Source organism: Phalacrocorax aristotelis, chromosome Z (genome assembly GCF_949628215.1).
Source record: "Phalacrocorax aristotelis chromosome Z, bGulAri2.1, whole genome shotgun sequence".
NCBI classification, from domain to species: domain Eukaryota; kingdom Metazoa; phylum Chordata; class Aves; order Suliformes; family Phalacrocoracidae; genus Phalacrocorax; species Phalacrocorax aristotelis.
In genome coordinates, this window is record NC_134311.1 from 28,880,946 (window position 1) to 28,900,229 (window position 19,284).

The 19,284-nt window shown below is 48.4% G+C and overlaps 1 protein-coding gene across 2 annotated transcripts in view; it reads right to left on the minus strand.

Annotated features, from left to right (window-relative positions):
* The window catches only part of PSD3 (pleckstrin and Sec7 domain containing 3), a 110,659-nt gene extending 97,602 nt beyond the window's left edge, over window positions 1–13,057 (minus strand). Inside the window, exons 1-2 of one of the 2 annotated variants that reach the window (XM_075079953.1) lie at window positions 12,784–13,057; window positions 220–328 (exon numbers count right to left, since the gene is read on the minus strand). In XM_075079953.1, coding sequence (XP_074936054.1) covers window positions 220–328; window positions 12,784–12,804 — 130 coding nt within the window. In that variant the 5' untranslated portion in view covers window positions 12,805–13,057. The remainder of the gene's footprint in view (window positions 1–219; window positions 329–12,783) is intronic. The other variant, XM_075079952.1, reaches the window with a different exon arrangement.
* Between the last annotated feature and the right edge of the window lie 6,227 nt (window positions 13,058–19,284).

The following is a 19,284-nucleotide window of genomic DNA, read 5'->3' on the forward strand; positions in this document are numbered from 1 at the left end:
CTTCTGGGACCAAACCAGTGGGCTCCTTTGGTCCGGACCTTACACTGTGGTCTGGTGAGGGGCAGCGTAGCACAGTGAACAAGCCCCTGTGCGATCATTAGCGGGAAGATTCTGCAAATCAGACCCTGAATGGCTTAAGACATTTGGGTTTTGGGGTGGTTTTTTAAATTTTTTTCTTTTTTTTTTTTTTTGCACACAATAGTAATAAATAGCACTTACCCATTTCTGAAGGCTTCTCTTCTTCCAAGCCAAATAAAAACTCATATTTGGCCTTGGCAACAGTCTGGGCGTGAGCCGATACATCATTATCCCACGCAAGTGCTTCTGCCTGTAGAGTCAAAATAAACAAAGCTTATCTACTTTTTAGTGAACCCAGCAGCAGGAACATGAAATCCCTTCAGGTGGGCTGTCAAGTAGGATTTTCAAAGCATTCATTTAACTCTGTCACGACCAAGATCAACCAAAGCAGACATGGGGCCACTCAGACTGCTTTTGAAGAGCTCACCTCTCGTCCTTCGAACCGAAGCATTTCAGTATTAATCAGTGATGTTAGAGCACCTGACCCCTCACAACTTTAGCTGGCATACCCACAAGACCAGCAGCACTGGGCAACCATCTCAGTAATACCAGTTATGGTTAAAAATGGCTAGACAATAGTAGCAGAAATAGCAAATTTGAGTATGGTTGTCGCAAAACCGGGACCCAGGCAAAGCCATAAAACTGAGCAGGCTGTTTCTTTGGGAAGTGACTGAGGCAGAGAAAGGGAGGAGCAAGGGCTACAACGAGGATGATTAAAATGGGAAAAAGAACAAGGTATGCAAATGTGTGGCGAATGCTGTCTGATGGTCCCTGTTTGGCCCATGCCTGACCACTGCTGTCTAGACCAGGACAATAGCCAAACCTGTTTTTACAACCATACCACACAAGTCAAACCTGCTTCCATAGCCAGGAGGCAGGGAGGGAGCACAGGGTGGTCTTCCTGGCTAGCAGGAGAGCACCTTGGGGTACAGCTAGAGACAGATTGAGCATCCTGGTGCCACCAGCACCTTCGCACCACTTCCTACTCATACGAAGCAGTTTGACACAGTAAAGGTCCAGCTTCTCAGAGGACAGAATGGCTGCAGGACTAAGATAAAAATTAGTTTTCTGAACAGGTGGGGACAAATCAAATCTCCAAGATAAGGCACAAACCAGCACCAAACTGTAGTGAAAAACTGTCTGCAGTCAGCATTGAGTTTCTTCCCAGCTGGGTAAGATACAGCCTGTAATTCTTCTGTCTGAAGTGACAGACTAAATAAATCATTAACTCTATAAATTCTTCAGTGACCTTTATATTTATACACTATGTTTGAGGCAGTCAATTGTTACAGCATAGCAAGTCATTACATGGTTCACATTGGCAAAGGCCTTGGCTTACAAAGATACTCTTTAAAAAAAAGCCAGATGGAACTTTCTGCCTCCCTGGACAATAACTTTTATGCAGTTCCACCAAACACCTTAGGGTAAGCGTCAGCTACAAACATATATTCAAAGTACAGGAGACACATAATTCACAGGAACACAGAGTCAAGGCCCTTTAATCAGAGATGGATGGAATCACAAATCCATACATTCCTCCAAGGCCAGCTCTCTAACAATTACGTTTTCTTCCAAGAGCATATTGACAAATAACTATCTTGCCTCATGCCCTAGAACTGTTTTGTTCCAGGTTTTCCTGGCCTTTTACTCCCATTTCTTCTCCCACCTTTCTGCATTGCACCAGTTCTGCAGGATTTAGTCCAACACTCTGTAATACATGGGCAGTAGATGTTACGTGGGGGTCTTGGATATATTTATTGACTGTTCACTGGTCCAGCTATTCATCACTAGGACTCCAACAGGTACTTTTGATGGACCTGCTAACACTAGCCTACCAAATATGTTGGGAAAAACATGATGAACAGATGAAGGGCTTTCTAGAGCAAAGATGACTATCACAAGCATGATGAAATGAGCTTGGGAGAAGCCTTCATGTCTCCCCTGCTTTTACAGGGCTGGATTCCTTTGCAGGAAGGACTAGAAAAGAAACAACTGGACCCAGAGCACACAGGAAAAGGCTCTCAGTCTGCAGTAGCCTGGTCAGCAGTAGTTTACAGACCCAGAAAAAAATTCAGCCTACCCAGATGGGATGCGAAGGGGTGGGCTGGCTAAAAAACTAGCTGGTGCCAAATCCCACTCACAGATTAAAAAAAATGGAAAGTAAAATGGACAGAGCAGTCCAGTTCCTGAGCAGTCAGGAATTTCTGATCTACACACCTCTGGGACACAGTACCTCCTTCCCTGAGCCCTGCTCTTCGAGGCTTCACAGACATCTGCTACACTGAGCTTCCCTGCCAGAAAACACATTTTCCAAGGGTCTTTATTTGCCTGTACCTTACCATAAAGCAATGAAGAAGAGTCCAGGTCACAGCACGCTCTGCATCATCAAATAACAGGCAGAAATTAATGGTTAAATTAATGTTTTTTTCAGTGTACAGGGCAGAATTTATCAGAGTTAGGTGCCTAAGTGGAGACTGCAAGACCTTTGTCTTGGTGTCTGAAGGGGATAACTTCATTTTCAGAAGTGCTCAGCACTGCTGATGAGAATTACAGATACTGGCTTGTGCATAGGAACATCTGAACCTAACATCTATTTAGGTTGTCAGAGCACTATAAGAATGTGTAAAGGTAAAGCAGTTCAGAGCCTCCCAATCCAGGCTTAAGGATAGATTTATGATATTTCATCCAAACAAGAGATTTTAAAAAGAGAAAGCAACAGGGGGAGAGAATGAGAATGCTATGAGGTCAGAGCTGGGTTTTAAGACTATTGTTTTACTGTTGTCCTTCCTTAGAGACATAAAAAGAAGAAAAAACCCAAAACACAGAAGAAGAACACAAAAACAGAAAATTGAGAGAAAACATCTGCTCTCTTTTTCTTCTTTCAATCTGCCACTCACCCAAACCTTGCAGAAGTCATCACGCCCTGAAACAGGGAGCCCAGAGAAGGGCTGGACAAATGTTCACAGTGCTGTCCAAGCTGCATTAGCAAGGATTAAGTACAAGCAAGATTGGAAGGAATATGAAACTCCTGCTTAAGCCTTCTCCCTCAGCTCAAGGGCAAAGAGATCTGCATCCAGGTCAGCTCATTTCATAATTGCTTCCCTCAGAGGGCTTTAACCACCACCTTTGATGTATCTGGTGTTTGTCACTGCTAGAGCGGGTGATGCTCACTCACAGCATCAATCCCCTTAGATCAGCCCAGCTGTACATACATTCCTCATGAGCCACATACACACTGTTCTTCAGCCCGATGACGCTGTGGGCAAAGTGGCAGCCGGGTTCCTGCCCATTTGTTCACCACCTTGCAGTGCTTTCTGCCTGTTTGAACATGTTTGATCAAGCCTACTTCTCTGGGTCATATATCTTGGTCAGGAGCTGGGGAGGCTGCATTTGTCTCTTGGGTGAATTTTGTATAACATTCATGAGGCTGTGTTAGCTCAGACATGGCAGTCCTCACCCTTCAGACCTCCTGCCAACACACTGGACCAGATTCTGTTGACCTCACACAAGGCATTGACATGGATCAATAGAGATCCCACTTTGCTGGGCTCTTGTCCCTTGCTGAAGGAGCAGAGGTTGTTTAGGATGTGCCCACAGCACTCTTGGTGGTTTCAGGCTAGCACAGGAAGTGACACTGCTGAATCCGTCTCTCAGCACTGAACTGAGCCAGCAGTAGGATGCTAAGACCTCAGAGATCCTGCTCCTCCAGCGGGAGTCGCCAAGGACAGATAAGTCAGCTTGGCATGAAGCACACATGCTTCCTCTGCTCCTCTCTGCTGTCTGAGTGTGCGAACTGGAGCAGAGGGTCTGTAGCTGCAAGGAGAAACCACTGCCACAATTCACCCTGAGAGGTAGCTTTAGGCAGGCCCCTGATGAGAGCTGGCTGCTGCCTTTCCTGAAGCCTAATGTCTCTCTCTGGATGAATTTGGTTTTGACTCCAGTCACGAACTCCCCTCAAACTGCTCCCCAAAAATCCCAGTGGTTTTTAGATAGGCATGGTGAAATCACACAAGCCTGATGAAAATGCTTCTCGTTTCTCCATGAAAGGAAAGGAAAGCACCGAAGCATCCTCTTCTGATTCTGGTTGGAGCCTATTTTGGGACAGACTGTTTTCTTCTTGGGGCCTTTCTTTTTGTTTTTTTTTAATACCTACATCTCAGAGACCATTAATTGAGGAATACCAAAGTCTTGTTCTCTCACCACCATTTGCAGCTGAGCTGACAGGAGAGCTGGACTCCATCTCTGTGGGTAGCAGTGGAAGGAGATGACATTCTCCACGGCTGCTGGGATAAGGAATGGGTCAGTCTGAGCATAAAGAGCCAGCATGAACCCATGCCTCCTGAATCATTCACACTTAAGGTCATGTGTTTTCTTTGAAAACAGCTAACAAGGAGGAAGTGTTCAAAGGCGCAGATAATTAACTGGCAAATGTCAGTCTGGAGTTTCTCAGACCCCCTGAGAGGACAGATGCTGTTAGACAGACTGACTCCTCTCGGGAGACCTGGGAAAATGGTGCTTAGGAAAAAGCAGAATGGGACAGGTGCCCAAGCTTGAGCCTTCATGGAGCAAGAGTCAGTTGAAATGCTGGACAGCAGGAGACCAGTCATGCTAATGGAAAACATTAGCAGGAAGGGGTCTGAGGACCTTTCATGAAGGGCTGTGAGCCAGGACAGAGAGGTCAAAGCATCCCCACAGGGACCCCTGTAAGCTTAATAAAATCCAACCATTCTACCCCCAGAAACAAATGTTACTCCAGTACTTCTAGGCTTACTGGAAAACCTGGAGGGAGCTGGCTAGTTGGGGTGAGGGTTTCCACAGCTAAGCCACATCGTGAGCCAGCCTGAGAGGAGCCCCGGTTTTGCACACTTCGGCATGTGCACAGCTCCTTTTCCCAGAGCTGACCTCCTTCCCCCTCAGCCATGCAGCTGACGGGTGTCAGCTCTCTGCCAGCCAGCGACAGCCCCTGCACCAGCAGTTTCACAGAGGCTGGTGGGGAAATGCCACAGCAGCCGCAATGGAGCTGTCAGCACTACTACAAGGCAGATGGAAAAAGCTCTGCAAGATGCCTGTAGAGCACAGCGAACTACGGAGGACTTCACAGCCACTCCTGGGCCATTTCTAATCCCAGGCTGTGCTTCTTCCATTCTCATTGCTTCACCAACAAATTCAGCAGCACAAAATCCAAATGCCCCTAGGCAGCCTATCATATACCCTGATACAGTGAGTTTATGCTCTCAGGAGGAGTTTAAACATCTACCTTCGTCTTGTCTTCTGCACCCCAGGAGTTTCCCCAGAGACTGCCAGAAATACAGTAACTGGCAATGGAGTTAGCTTCAAACAAATAAATAAAAGAAAGGCAGGAATGATAGGTTTCCACAGATTTACCACCTTCTCCAGCAAGTTAGCAGCAGAGCAAAAGGACCACGTGAGTCAAGCTGCAACACAGTGGTCAAGCCTTTAAAGTCACACGTTGAGAGCTCTGCCTCTGCTGTCAGGGGAGGACAACCTCCCCAACAGCCTGGCACAACTAGTGGCCAGCCCTTGTTTTTAAGCACTGTTACCATTCCTGTGTGGGCGTGAGCTTAGGAAGCCTCACTGCTTTTTGACAGGTCATACTAATTGTTCTGAAAAGGCTATTTCCACTGAGCTTTTCTTCAGCCACTTTCTAAGTAACTGGCTGAAATGCAGAAAACTGGAGTTAAAACAACCCTGCTAGCTGGTGAAAGCTAGTGCACTGGCAGCACAGAGAGAGCAGAGAGAGTGCTAGTGCTCACAAAAAGACCACTATCAAGTTTTATAGTTTTTACTTCTGTGTGATCTCATACTCCATGTTTGTGTTTTCCTCACACACATGCTAATATACATATTTGCAATTCTTAAATTAAAGCATTAGTAAAATAGATTAAGACTCAAAAGAACAGTTTTGCATGGCTAAATCTCACCAGCAGCTGCCAAAAGTTAATGCTAACAAAGATTTTGGAAGAGAAGAAATCTCAGCTTGGGTTTTAAACTAATTCCTCTCAGGAGTTGCAGGGAGACGTGTGGAGAACCGGGAGGTGGGGGAGGAAGGAAAGGGCTTGCGCAAGGGCATTGGATATAGCTGTTGTCCAGCAGAGAAGTTTGGACTATTGAAGGGGATAATCAAGTCAGCTAGGACTTTCGGCTGAACGAAAGAGGCAGCTGAGATACACGTGGCAGAGATGCATGCAGTCACAAGGGGTCTGGAAAAGGCGAAGAGCAATCAGTAATTCACCACCTCTTTTAATACAATAGCCAGAGGACATCAAAAGAAGTTATTAGGAGGCAGCATCACACCAAACAGGAGATGGTTCCTCACTTAGTTTGTAGTCAAAACACAGACCTCCCTGCAAGGCAATGTCATGGAAACCAAAATCCTACAGGAGCAGAGAAAGAGGGTGAACAAGCTCAGGGAATATAAATCTACAACATACGTACAAATCACAGCCTTCTCATGAAGTTCCAGGCTGAACTCTTCCCAGGCATCTGCTGATATCCATGACCACATACATGATCCTGGGCTAAACTGACTTTGGGTCCAAACCGGTGCAGCCAGCCACTCTTACCTGCTCAACGGGCTTTGGCATGGCCCCGGACTGGTCAGACCTCAGGCTCAGTACCGTCCAGCCAGCTCCACTCCTCAGTCCTCACAGCAATGCACTCCACACCTTCACCCCAGGAATTCACCAAAAGGCACCGGGGCACCGCAGGCTTCCCCTGCCGCTCCCAGCGCTGCAGGATGTGTTTACCAGGAGCTGCCTCCTAGGAAGCAGTCAGGCTGCAGAGAGCAAAACTGAAAGGCCACAGATACCATCAGAGCTCCTCTCCCCGCTCAAAGGCAGACTTCACAAAAGTTCAGTGTCTGACGAGAAGCTCAATTCAGAAACAAAGCAAAAGAGTCACTTCTTAGAAAAAGGCACGGGAACAGTGGCAAAAAATGGATGCCTTAGCAGCAGTATCAAGCAGTTGCAGGTAAAATTTGTTTTCAGTCTGGTTGTCTTGTTTTACACCTGCACTTGAGATTTTCTCCCCTTAAAGAAATGTTTGCTTCGTTGCTTGGTTGAAGTTGTTAGGAAGCAGTCAGCTGTTATACTGAATTAAATGCTTTTTATTATGCAAAGGCTGACACTGTCTGAGCTGTAACTGCATGAATGTGAACAGCATATTAATTCAAAGTCTGTATGATTACACTTTACCTTTAAAGGTCACTCAGCATTTTCTGTTTGCCAAGTCAGTGATTTCTGATGTGTGCTGTACGGACTTCTGGATGTCTATGCATTATTTCTAAGGTATGTGCAAGAATCAAAGCAAGCCAAGTAAGAGGTAGGCTTCAGCTCACTGCATGAACTGCCATGTTCTTAGGTATAAAATATAAAGATAGTAGAAAAGATCCAAAACATTAAAAGCCACGGTGCAAGTATTTTCCCTGAGTTATATGGAACACCATTGGGATGGGGGCCTGATTAAAGAAAAAGTGCATGAAGACAGCATCTTTTATTCAGAGAATTCAGTGGTGCATGTACTAGACATCTTGCATTTACTTTTTTTGTTCAGTCTGTTCCAAGTATATTTAGCAAACTGACAGACTGCTTCTTTTCAGCAGGTAGTGTGCTTCTTTCATCTTTAGGTATCTCAGAACAACATTTAGACAGGCTACAGGTCTGCCCCACATGGATTTCAATGCCATGGAAGCTAAAATTTGGATATACCTCAGAAGTGCCTCATGGGCCTACCAGAAGTTACATCTGTATCTTTAAGCAACTAAATTCCTTCTAAAATCCAAGCCAACATCTGCTGAGCCTTGAGACCTTGCAGGGTGCATCCTTTCCCATGTGCTGTACACCTCTACATCCAGCTAAATAAGTTTAAGATAGTATCCCAATGTGATTAAAATATTCTTTGCACCTCAAGTTCAGTGAACAGTAAAAAAAAAAGGCAAAGAAAAAAAACCACACCCAAAACCAAACCACTCTACACAACAGCAACTGGAAGAATTACATTTGTAAATGAGTAAAAACCTGCATGTCCTCATTAAGGGCAAACTGTAGAGCTCCAGCATAGCGACAGAGCATGCAAAAAGGGGTATATATCTCCCTCTAACTTAGACATAGCTCATTGAACCTGCATTATTATTTCATATCACCTATTTAAATTAATATTACAGCTTTGACCTAAATTGTTCTTTCTGAGTCTTAACTAGATTTAGCAGAAGTTATTAGGATCAGAAATTTGACTGAAATTTGATCTGAGCCGTCTTTTCCCCAGCACAAATGAGGCAGAAGCTAGAAGACACATCAACAAATTTCACATAAGCCGCCTGCTGTGCAAGCACTGGGGGCCTAAAAGGCGTTGTTGCAAGAGCAGACTGTTTGCTTGCTAAGAAAGCGTGAGCTAAATCCGCACCAGCATCCTTGGGCAGCTGTGGCTCTGCGCACGGTCAGGAGCCACCAGGCAGTTTCTGCTGAGGCAGGAAGGCAGAAGACACCAAAAGTGATACATCCACCACAAGCAGCACAACATAGGCCAGCTGGCACTAGTGCCCCACTGGTGAAGAAGTCAATACTTCTTCTTTTTTCCCCGGTAGGCCACAGCAAGCCTACAGACCAGAAAGCTGATGAAAATCAGAACTCGCTGGTACTAGAATTTGCTTTCTTTTGAGAAAAAGGCTTTCCTGGTAAGGGTTCTTTCTTTAATGCTGAAATGCAGCCATATCCCAAGCTTAAGTGCATCCTGCCACCAAACTTGGCATTTGTTCAGCCTGGGAGATGCAGTTATTACCCCAATGACACTTCCTGTTTGAAAACTGTTGTGAAAACATAATGAGCACAGTTTGGAGATAAGCCACCTCTTCCACTGTGCCATTTCATGCTAAGAAGCGAAAGCAAGCCCCATTCATCACTTTTGCAAAAAGGATGTACTTGTACTTGTACTGTGTAATCTGTGCCATTGGGGTTGCTTTCTTACTGTTCCCAAACTACTGTATCACAGACTCAAGACTACGCCCTCTTGTTCAGACCTTTCATGAGGTGTCAAAAAAATTGCTGTGGCTGTGACATGAAGCGATTGGCAAGCGTGACAGTGACCAGTGTACTTCTGCCTTGGCAGCCCATCCTCAAAAGCCAGCTCCAGCCTGGTCTCCTTAGGCTTAGCTCAGTGGTTGCGGCACTGAAAATCTTTTCGTACAGTTATCAAAGGAAGCCACAGCAAACACCACACACTTCCTGCAGCCAGAGCTGGTGGCTGAGGCACTTGTTGGCAGTGGAAATGCAGAGCTCCTGCTCTGATGGACAGCTTGATCCGGGTGCCCCGGCAGGTTTGCTTGCTTACAGCATCCAGGAAGTGTAGTCAGTTCAGGAGCAATTCAAGCTTCAAGGGCTAGATAATACCTGAGCTCCTCTGACTCCTGGTTCAACCTTGTAGCAACCTAGCCCACACCCAGAGAGCTAGCCCTCACCCCACCCTGCTTTTAAGCCCCATCCACGACCAGCCTTGCTTATCTTTGTAATGCAGAGAATAAAAACACAGATACATTAGCATCCTAGGAACCTGTGGCCTCCAACAGGAGCTGGTGCAAGAGCAAGAGGCATCTCAGAGCAAGGAGTGGCTGTGCTCAGAAAAAGCACCTGGAAACACAGTACAGAAGCATACTTCAAACAGTGCTATTCCTGAGAGAAATGGGATACATACAGCCAGACTGGAAGTGTTGGGCAGACACTTAGAGCAGGTCTCAAATAGCTTTTTCGTCCCATGGAAGCGTACAATTTCTACCCCCCACAACCTCATCTCAGTACAAACAGGAAAAGAGCCTTCAGAAAGAGATTCAGATGTTTAAGACACAAAGTTGTCCATCTGCAGCCCCCACTCATCTGCATAGCGATGATCCAGAGAAGCTCTCTATCGCACATACCCCCTCTCAGCCAGACTTCCAAAGGGAAGGACCCCCACATCCCACCGGGGTGTGACAAACCCCCCAGACCGCGTGCTGGTCTGGGTGGGAGAGCCAGACCATGAAATCCCTGCTCTGACAGGGGCCAGCTTTCCATCAGGAACCAGCTGCGAGGAAACATCCCTTCAAGGAGAACAGGCTGCACGTGTTGCTGAGCCCAGAGACGCTGCTCCCACCTCCTCTGGCCCAGCCTGCAAACCTCTTACCAACCAACTCCACCAGCTGCTGCACCCCAGGGATCTCCAGCACCCACATCGCAGAGCTGACGTGGAGCAGGATACTCTGGCTGGTGGCTGACTGCCCCGATCTTCGAGTTTTGGCAGCACTTCACAGGTTTGCCCAGCCTCTGCTGGAGCACAGCCGCTTGGCAGATGGCTCTCCGGTACCCTGGGGACCTGCCTAATCTTACTCTTCAGACGCTTCCCCCTCCCTCCCTTCCCTGGGCTCCCTTCCCTAAGCCACTACACTGAGCTACCTCTAAATGCTCTTTAAACCAGCACCCAGCAGTACCCCAGGCTCTTCCTCTCTCTCAGAACCCTTGCAACTACACAGAGGAACTCCAAAAGGAAACACATGTAACACCTCAGAAAAAATCACACCAGCTCCCAGGTCTGCCAGTCAGTCTCTCCATGGAGCAGGGATTGTTTCAAGCAATCAGCTCTGCTGCATGTGCAACCACAGTTTATCAGCCACGGCCAACGCATCCTTCCCCTGCACTGACAGCTGCATATGGGGTGTCACTTGTGCCACCTCAACCACCAGCCCCAGTGCTGAAGCTCCCAGCACTGGCCTCAAAGCATGACCATGGAGACAACCACTTGCCTGCAGAGATGCTCCGTGGCACTGGTCCGCAGTACTCCCACAGACAGACTGCCTCTTCATCCCACAGGAATCAAACCCCAAACCATCTCTTAAATCAAAGCTGCACAAAAAAATGCCAAACTTTCCTGGTAAGATGGGCAAGAATAGAAAGGACCATTCCGGGGGGGAAAGATGGGGAGGGGAAATACTCTGAGCAACATCCAGGTCTTTCAGCTATGGACCTTGGCAACAGCGAAGAAGTTCTTGTGGAAAAAAACAAAAACAAAAACAAAACCTAGCATGTTCATTAGGATCCTCACTGCTCTTTTCCTTCTCAATCTGATGGCATAGAAGGGCAGTAGTAAATCACATAATCTGCTCAAGTACCAATGGCATGAGAGGACCCCTTTCACACAGGTAATTTGTGCAGGAATTTTCTTGATGTATCAAGAAGTCCTAACTTTTTTGTTTTGTCAAGTTTTGAAGAGAGCAGCACGTAAGTTTCTTGGAATTGTTTTTAACATCACCGCTACCACAAAGGATTTTCTTTTACTGTGCTGCAGTGAACCAAGGCCATAACTGAAGGGGAGCGTTTGCACAAGGATTCCTGCATGGTTTAACCTCACATTCTCTCCTACCAAAGGTATACCCCCAAACCAATATCTCTATAGCCAAACTCTCAGTCTGTGTAAATCAACAGAGCTAAGTCAGATTCAGGGCTAGGATTAAACTGGTAACATCTGCTGAAACACATCAACTAAGGATATGACTGATGAAAAAGCCTTTGGAGTAGAAAGAGGTTTCTTTCTGCTAGCTAAACCAGAAGGGCTTGGATGATTCTCAGCAGCCTATTACAATTGCTTCAAACGCTGGGTGTGCAGCCACCAGTTTCATTAGAAATACTGCATTTGACTTTCTCTCTCTGTTTTAATGGCCCTACACACAGACAGAATTAAAGCGTGACTGAATCTGCAAAAGCCGTAGTAATTGCAGTTGCCTGTTACACACCCAATCACTTCAATAGCACATAGATGCATTCTGCCTGACAGTGTACTAACTGGCACCATGTGGGAGCCAGGTAATTGTTGTTTATGGCACCGAAATACTGCGTCTGTATGGGAAGTTAGCATCTTCGGTGAGTTTATGTGAAGTTCAAGCTCGTTACAACTCCTACGTTTACGTTCCCATTGAGAAGCGTAGCTCCAGTGCCGGTATCAAGAATCAAGATAACACCACAACTGCACAGCAGCATCCCTGTGTATGTTTAATGTTATAAAACTTTACACCTTTGGGGAATTCATCTCAGTCCCACTCGTCCCCAGAAAGTACAATGCTACTTCTTAGCCAAAGACTCTGGCTTTTTCACATCATCTCATTTAATTTGAGAATTTGGTACGATTGAGAGGGCTTGACAGTGCAGCAACAGTGCTGATTTGTTACACAGGCAAGTTACAGTGAGACAGAAGGAAAACCAACTGTACGGGATGCAGGCTGGGGGTCCCAGCACTGGGGTGGGGGTCCCAGTGCAGCCGGTGCCTCTGGGGACCAAGCAGTAGGAGCTGCAGAAGTGGGCTCTGAGCTCTTTTTCCCTTAGGGAAGTGTGAAAAGGAGAAAAAAAGGAAGCAGAAAAAAAAAAAGAAAAAAGGAAGGAATTAAAAAAGGAAAAGGGGAAAAGGAAAAGGGAAAAGACAAGAAGGAAAAGGCAAAAGACAAGAAGGAAAGGGAAAAGGAAACAGAAAGGGAATGGAAATAAGGAAAAAAGAAAGGAAAAAGAAGAGGGGGAAAAGGAAAAGGGAGGGAAAAAAAAGAAAAAGAAAATAAAGGAAAGGAAAGGAAGAAAAAGGTGAAAGTAAACGAAGGGAAGAAAAAAGTGCCGGCGCTGAGCGCCCCCGCCCCGCCCCACCCCGCCCCGCCCCGGCCGGGCGCCCGCCACCCCTTACCGCACCGCCGGCTCCTTCCATCGCCCATCGCCGGCCGCGGCGGGTCGCAGCCGCCCTCCCGCAAGGCCGAGCCCAGCCGCGCCGCAGCCAGCCGCGCCGGGCTCTGCCGGGCTCTGCCCTGCCCTGGCCAGCCGCGCCGCACCGGGCCGGCCCGCAGCCCCGGCGGCAGAGCCGAGCAGCGCGGCGGCGGCAGCGGCGGGCGCCCCCAGCGCGGCGGGAGCGGGAGCGGGAGCGGGAGCGGCGGGGCCCGGAGCGGCGGGGCCGGGGCGGGCCCGGCGGCCTGGGCGGGGCCCGGGGGCGGAGCGGGGCCCCGGGGGCGGGGGGCTGCCCGGGAGGGGAGACGGGGGACGGGGCGGGGGGAGCGGTGTAGGGAAAGGGTGCGGAGTGCACCACGTGCTCCTCAAAAAGATGGGGGGGGGAGGGGGGGGGAGGGATGAAAAAAAGAGGGATAGAGGGATTATTTCAGGATTAGCAAAGCAACGGAGAGACCAACGTAACCCAGACCGCGTGCCCACAGCTGCGGCCCTGGGGAGGGACGCGTCCAAATCCCGCGGGAGCCAGGACGTGCCGGACTGTGCTCTGCGCCTAAATCCCGCCCGTGTGGCTCGCAGCCGCTGAAAAAAGAAAAATAAAAAGAAAACACCCAAACGCAAAGCCAAAGCCTTTTGCAGCCCTGGGGCTTTCCTTCACAGCTTGACTTCAAAAGGCGAAAGAGCACAGATGTCTTTGGAGTAACCCCATCTGAACGTTCAAAACTGATCTTTCATCTCTATTTGTTTCACAGTTCACTGGAAGTTCTCTTGCATCATCAGGTTTCTGAGCACGCAGTCACATTGTTAGGATTTCTCTAACCAGGAACTCTGCAAGTTGTCCTTTTTAATGAAAGTGGGGCTTCCACATCAGCAGCTGCACCTTAGAAAATACCCCCAAATCTCAAGGGCTCAGTTACAGCAGGTAACTACACAACTAGCTGACAGGCGGGAGAAAGAAGGATGTTAGTTTCTGTAGTTTCAGTGTATTTGCGTTTTGTTCAGTAACAGCTGAAAGCTTTATTTTTTTTAGCCCACCAAAATTGAGGATAGGCTTCTGGAGCAAGTCACAAGGACTAGCTAAACACTTTACGTTTGCTCCTTCCCCTGGACTGGAAAACAAAGCTGCGTGTCATGTGGAAGGCAAGGTTGTGCCAGGTGCTTTGCTGTTATGAAGGGCTCTGGAGAGTCCTGGTGGCAGAAGTGCATCACCATGAAATCACTGACATAAGTGTGCCACACCCGGACACAGCAGCATCCCTGCAGCTGAGGGGAAAGCGTAGCCCTGCCTTGTTCCTCATCGGCCTCCTGGCTCACTGCCGGAGCTACGCGCCTGCCAGCACAGGGCAACCTCAGCCTTTCAGTTCTCCAGCACAAGAGAAAAAGAAAAAATCAATTTCTGGCAGGATAGAAGTAAGTCCAGGCATAAAGTGTGATGCACCCTAGCCTGGAGCTTTCCCTGTCTGGCAGTGAGACAAGGGGTGGCAGCCCCATCCCTGGGGTCTTTCATGCTCGTCTCCATCCAGCAGCATCTCCCCATGCCCCTCCCAACAGGGCCGCAGCATGCAGAGCTCACGTTGCCCCTCCTAATCCGAAGCCCCTCTTTCTCACCATCTCCAGCTCCGTACTTACCCAAGCAGCGCTGCTCCTGCTTTCCACCTGTGCCACCCTGCAGGAGGCTGCGCCGCTTGTGTCGCCTGGGTGCCTCAGCCTGGCGTACCCTGTATCTCAGAAGGCATCCCACTTTTCCCCTACAACTTCCCCTCTCCCCATCCCAAGCCTCTTGCTGGCTCCCTGGCACTGCAAGCTGTGCTTATCCACGCATCCCAGGAGCAGCGCAGGATCTGCCTCCTGCCCTGCTCTGTAGCCCTCCAATCCAGTCCTTACTGTCCTCTGGGAACAGTCGGATGACAACCTGGCTTTCCATCCCCTGAGATGGCTGGCATGGGTCCTGAAGAGGTCCCTGCATGGGCCCGCAGGCACCGCCTCATCCACCTCTGCGTCGTGTACCGGTGCTGAGCCTGGCACCCATGGGAGCAGCATGTCCCTGTGATGCAGCCCTGTGCCCATCCATCTGTGGCCAGCGCGCCATGAACTGCAGTGCCCCGGTGGGGCAGGGTGACATGCTGGAGGGCTTCACCTCTCTCCCCCACCCAGAGATGAGATGCCAAGCACATTTTGGACCCAGCAGGGTTTTGTCCCATCTGTTTCAGGTGTCTCTTGAGGCCCAAGGCCTGTGTGGGGGCACAGGCTGCAGATTGCCCATCTGTGCAACATCTGAACTGGCTAATGCCATGGAAGAAGAAACCACCCAGCACCTGGGTCTCTGAGGAGATGACGTGCTCTACCTCCTTCTTCTCCAGCAGAGCTGAGGTAATGTCGCTGCGGGCCAGGAGGCAGCTGGGAGTGAAAGCTGGGTTTGAGGGGAGGGCTGGTGCTGCCCCTTGCAAGACAGCTGCTCATCACTCAGCCCTGGGCACTCAGGTGGCAGCTGCGGCCACTGTGCTCCAATCTGGGGCTTTTTTATTCCCCTATTTGTGTTCAGTTGAGAAGAATTTGACCTTTTCTCTCTGATCTGGCCTGAGTCACCCAGACATTTAGGCTGCCGGGAATATGTTCTGTGCCCTAGGACCAGGAAAGGAGAGAATTTGCTAGCCTGGGGGAGGATGATCCTGTAAGCCTCTGCCAAGCTGGCATCAATTTGTTGGTTTGCTTCACTGCAAAGGAGGGTGATGGGGTTTGGCATCACCCACCCTGAGATTTCCACAAGGGAAGGTGCTGCTTCTTACACCATCAATCATTGCTTTCTGCACGAGGGATGCGTTAAATCCCAAAACATTACTGTAACTGGCAACCAGCAGAGAAATGGGGTGTTTCTAGGCCATTTATAAGGAAATCTGTATTTTTTTGTCCAAAGGCTTGATTTAAGCTTCCAGTTAGTTATATCAAAAAGATGATTACAGCAAAAACTGACACAAAAACTGGCTGCTTGCTAAGTAGTTATGAGGGCTTGCCACATCTCCAGAGTGCAACCAATTGCTTAAGGATTTAAGTTCAAGCATACAGCATGTATTTTGACACAGCCCAACCTAGAATAAAAACAAATAAGACAGAGGCAGGCATCCACCAGCCAGCCTCTGTAAAGATGGCAGTCAACACCGCAGGAATGTCCAGCCTGGTTCAGTGGCTAAGGCACTGCAAATCACCCAGTCAAGGGCAGTGATGGGGAGCAGGAAGCCAACACCAGGCAGGCAACCCAGCTGTGGCCTGGGCACTGGGCTGAGGTTCGGCTGTAGGCAAACAGGTCATGGGAAACTGGAGGTGACATCAGAAGTTGCTGGTCGCGGCAGATAGCTGTGTGAAAGCACCACGAGGGACAGCTGCTTAGAGGGGAGCCATGTGAGAAGTGGCCAAACTGCACTGGAAGTTGCTGGTGATTTTGAGGGGAGCAGTACCTTGCAAGACCAGTGGTGCTCTGGTAATCCTAACAGCTGAGGTTGCCGAGGTAAAGGTATTGAAAATACGAAGTTTGGGTATGCCATGTAGCGGAACTGGGGCCCAAGGCAAAAAAGTGATTATGGTGGATTGCTTATTTGCAGGGAGTCTTGGGTGGAAAACGGGAGGTCAAGAAACAAGAAAATGGGTAAGTTATATAGTGTCAAGGGGCTGCCAAGGTGGGCCCATCTAGGAGCCCCACACTTGATCACCAGAGTGGGAGCAGGGCAGCAAACCAAACCCGTTTTTCTGACCATACCACATAGATCAAACCTGCCTAGGACCACAGGGTGCTTTCCCTTGCCAGCAGGGGGTCACCTGGGTGGATGCATGGGTTGAGAATCACGGCATTGCTGTGGCAGTGCCTGTTCCAGGCAGCTGGCACCAGCCTCTTCCTACCACTTCCTAAGACAAACATTAATTATCTGGGTCAAAAATTCATGGCTGAAAATACCTTTTTTCACCACCACCCCCTCAGAACAAAAAAAAAGAGTTTCTTGTGTTCAGTGGTCTGTAAAGAAAAACAAATGCATACACTCTGTAATCTTTTCCCTATAAAGGTGCTCCCTTGATTGTTATTCTCCTCTCACAGGGAGATGAGAGGAATACAGGAAACTAACTTCTAATTTATTCTTCCTCAGTCAAAAGGCAGAAAACCACATGTAAGCCATCATTGAGGTACTTGCCAGAAAATGGCTCAGGACATTGCATTTCAAATCAAATAGACATTCTCTCTTTCCATGAGGGAGATGAAGGCTAGCAATAAAAAATTGTAATAATAATAAAAAAAAACCCAACTAGAAATACTATTATCTGCAGATGGAAAGACTGAGTTAATAATTTATTGGATTTTCCTCTGTGTGTCTGGATTTTTCTGGACACAACTGGGAAAACAATTTTTTTTTCTTGTTTTACTCAGAAAAACAGTCACCATCACAACCCTTTCCTTCTGAACTAAGGGTGGAAAAGCAGCTGCAACAGCACAAGGGGAACAGCAGATTTGGAGGTAAGCTGCAGGCTAAGAAAGAACTGGATGTGTGTAAAGGGGTAACCTTTCTATTATTAAGAAGAGTCAGATAGCACTAAGAAATCGTTATAAAATGCCTGGGTTGATAGCCATGGCACGGAATGGGTTAATACACACACAGGCTAGTTAGCTGGCATTGCTGTGAGGAGGGGTACACTGCAAGCCCTGCCAGTATCATCGTTCTTCACATGGCTCTTTCCTTGCAGATTGCCAGGCTGGGTTGGCCTCCCACCCAAGGCCTCTGCAAACTTCCCTTTTAGGGGTTAACTGAGTCTTGTCTTGTTCCTTCCCCTGGTGACAAGTCTCTAGAGTCTTGCTATGCCCAGGACTCCAGGAAACATAATTTTTCCATCTCTTGTCTCCAGAGATTTCACTTCACTGCCTCCTCCATCTGACATGTTCCTCAGGAGGAAAGGAACTGACAGACATTCCCTGCCTGGGGAGCCCTGTAACTGGCCAAAATTAGAGCATTTGATTGGAAATCACAGAGGCTTGTTATTCCACCTATCAGACTTTGGGGATCCCCAATCTGACATCTCCAAAAAACAGGGACTTCACAGCACAGGTACCTCCCCTGCTGGACAAGTCTTTAGAAGTCTCCTTATTAACCCAAACCAACCTGAAGGACACAGAAAACCCTGCTGAAAGTTCCTGCTTTGGCAGGTTCACGGTTACCTCCAGCGTCTCTGCTGTTACCTCCTCTCTTAATCTTAACATTTGCCCTTCCCCATCTCCAGCAAATATCTCTTTTTGGTCTTCTCTTTAGCAAAGGGCTTCAGGGTCCTGAAATTAGCCCGACTCCAGTTGGTCTGTACCTTCTGAGCAGGCCACCAGTGACAGCCAAGAGCACCATCCCCTCTCCAGCAAACAGCCACAGCTCTTGGGAGTTTGTGCGGGACTGATAAGCCCACAGCAGGGACAGGTCATTAAATCTTTTCCTTGCTGGCTTCCTCCAAAAGTGGCAGTCCCATGCAGTATTCATGGTGTCACCTTGGGGCCCTACTAAAAGCTCTCTTGGGTGAAGAACCCAAGGAAGTGTCCTGGTCAGATTGGGGCTGGCCATGTTCTTCCTAAGGGCCTCCAAAAGTCATGGAGGAATAATCCATTACCCCTGGGTTGCCACATCCTACTGAGTTCAGCTCCTGCTGTTCCCCAGCACTAAAGGTGCAACGCAGCCATCCCTCCAGGTAGGGGAAAGCCCACCATCCTGCTTCTGACAGGGAAACAAGAGGCTAGGTCTAGGAGTCCAGGATTCTCCCAGCAACAGGAACGCCAACAGCGGAAGCAAGGAGAAGCAAATCTGAGCCAGTTCCCAGGAACTCTGTGTTGTTTCTGTGCTTCAATCTGTGTTAATGAGGGAGGTTTCTAGGGATCAAATCACCAAGACTCCTTCCCTTCCCCCAACTTGCCATATAAAGGGTAAAGGAGAAAATCACAGGTTGGTTTATTTGCAATGTCATCCTTATGACAAGGGGGAATTTGGCCTTTGGGAGGATATGAAGGAAGGGGCTTTTCCTTCCTTCTAGCACAGAGCATGTATCACACCACCATTATCAGCCCACAAGTCAATCGGGCACACACAGCTCCTCAGCTCTGTCCCAGAGGAAACAGTGCCTGGCAGAAAAGCAAAGGAAGAATATAAGGAAACAGAGACCTTCCTTTCTCAGAGTGAAGCACATGGCCCTGTGTTCATCAAGTCAACAGTGCTTTGCTGAATCAGATTAATCAATCAAATGTCATCTCAGAATAAGTCTGCAAAACCTCTGCCTAAGCATGGTTACACTGAGGGGTCTTCCCCTCAGAAACGCATCTGCCCTAGACTCAGTGATTCCTCTGTTGTCCCTGCCTTGTGCCTGGGTATGGTAACCAGACAGCAAAGTAGCCCGTCTAGACTAGCAACCACAAGGAGAGTGTTTTGGATGAACATCAGCAGGGGTGTTCAAAAATGCA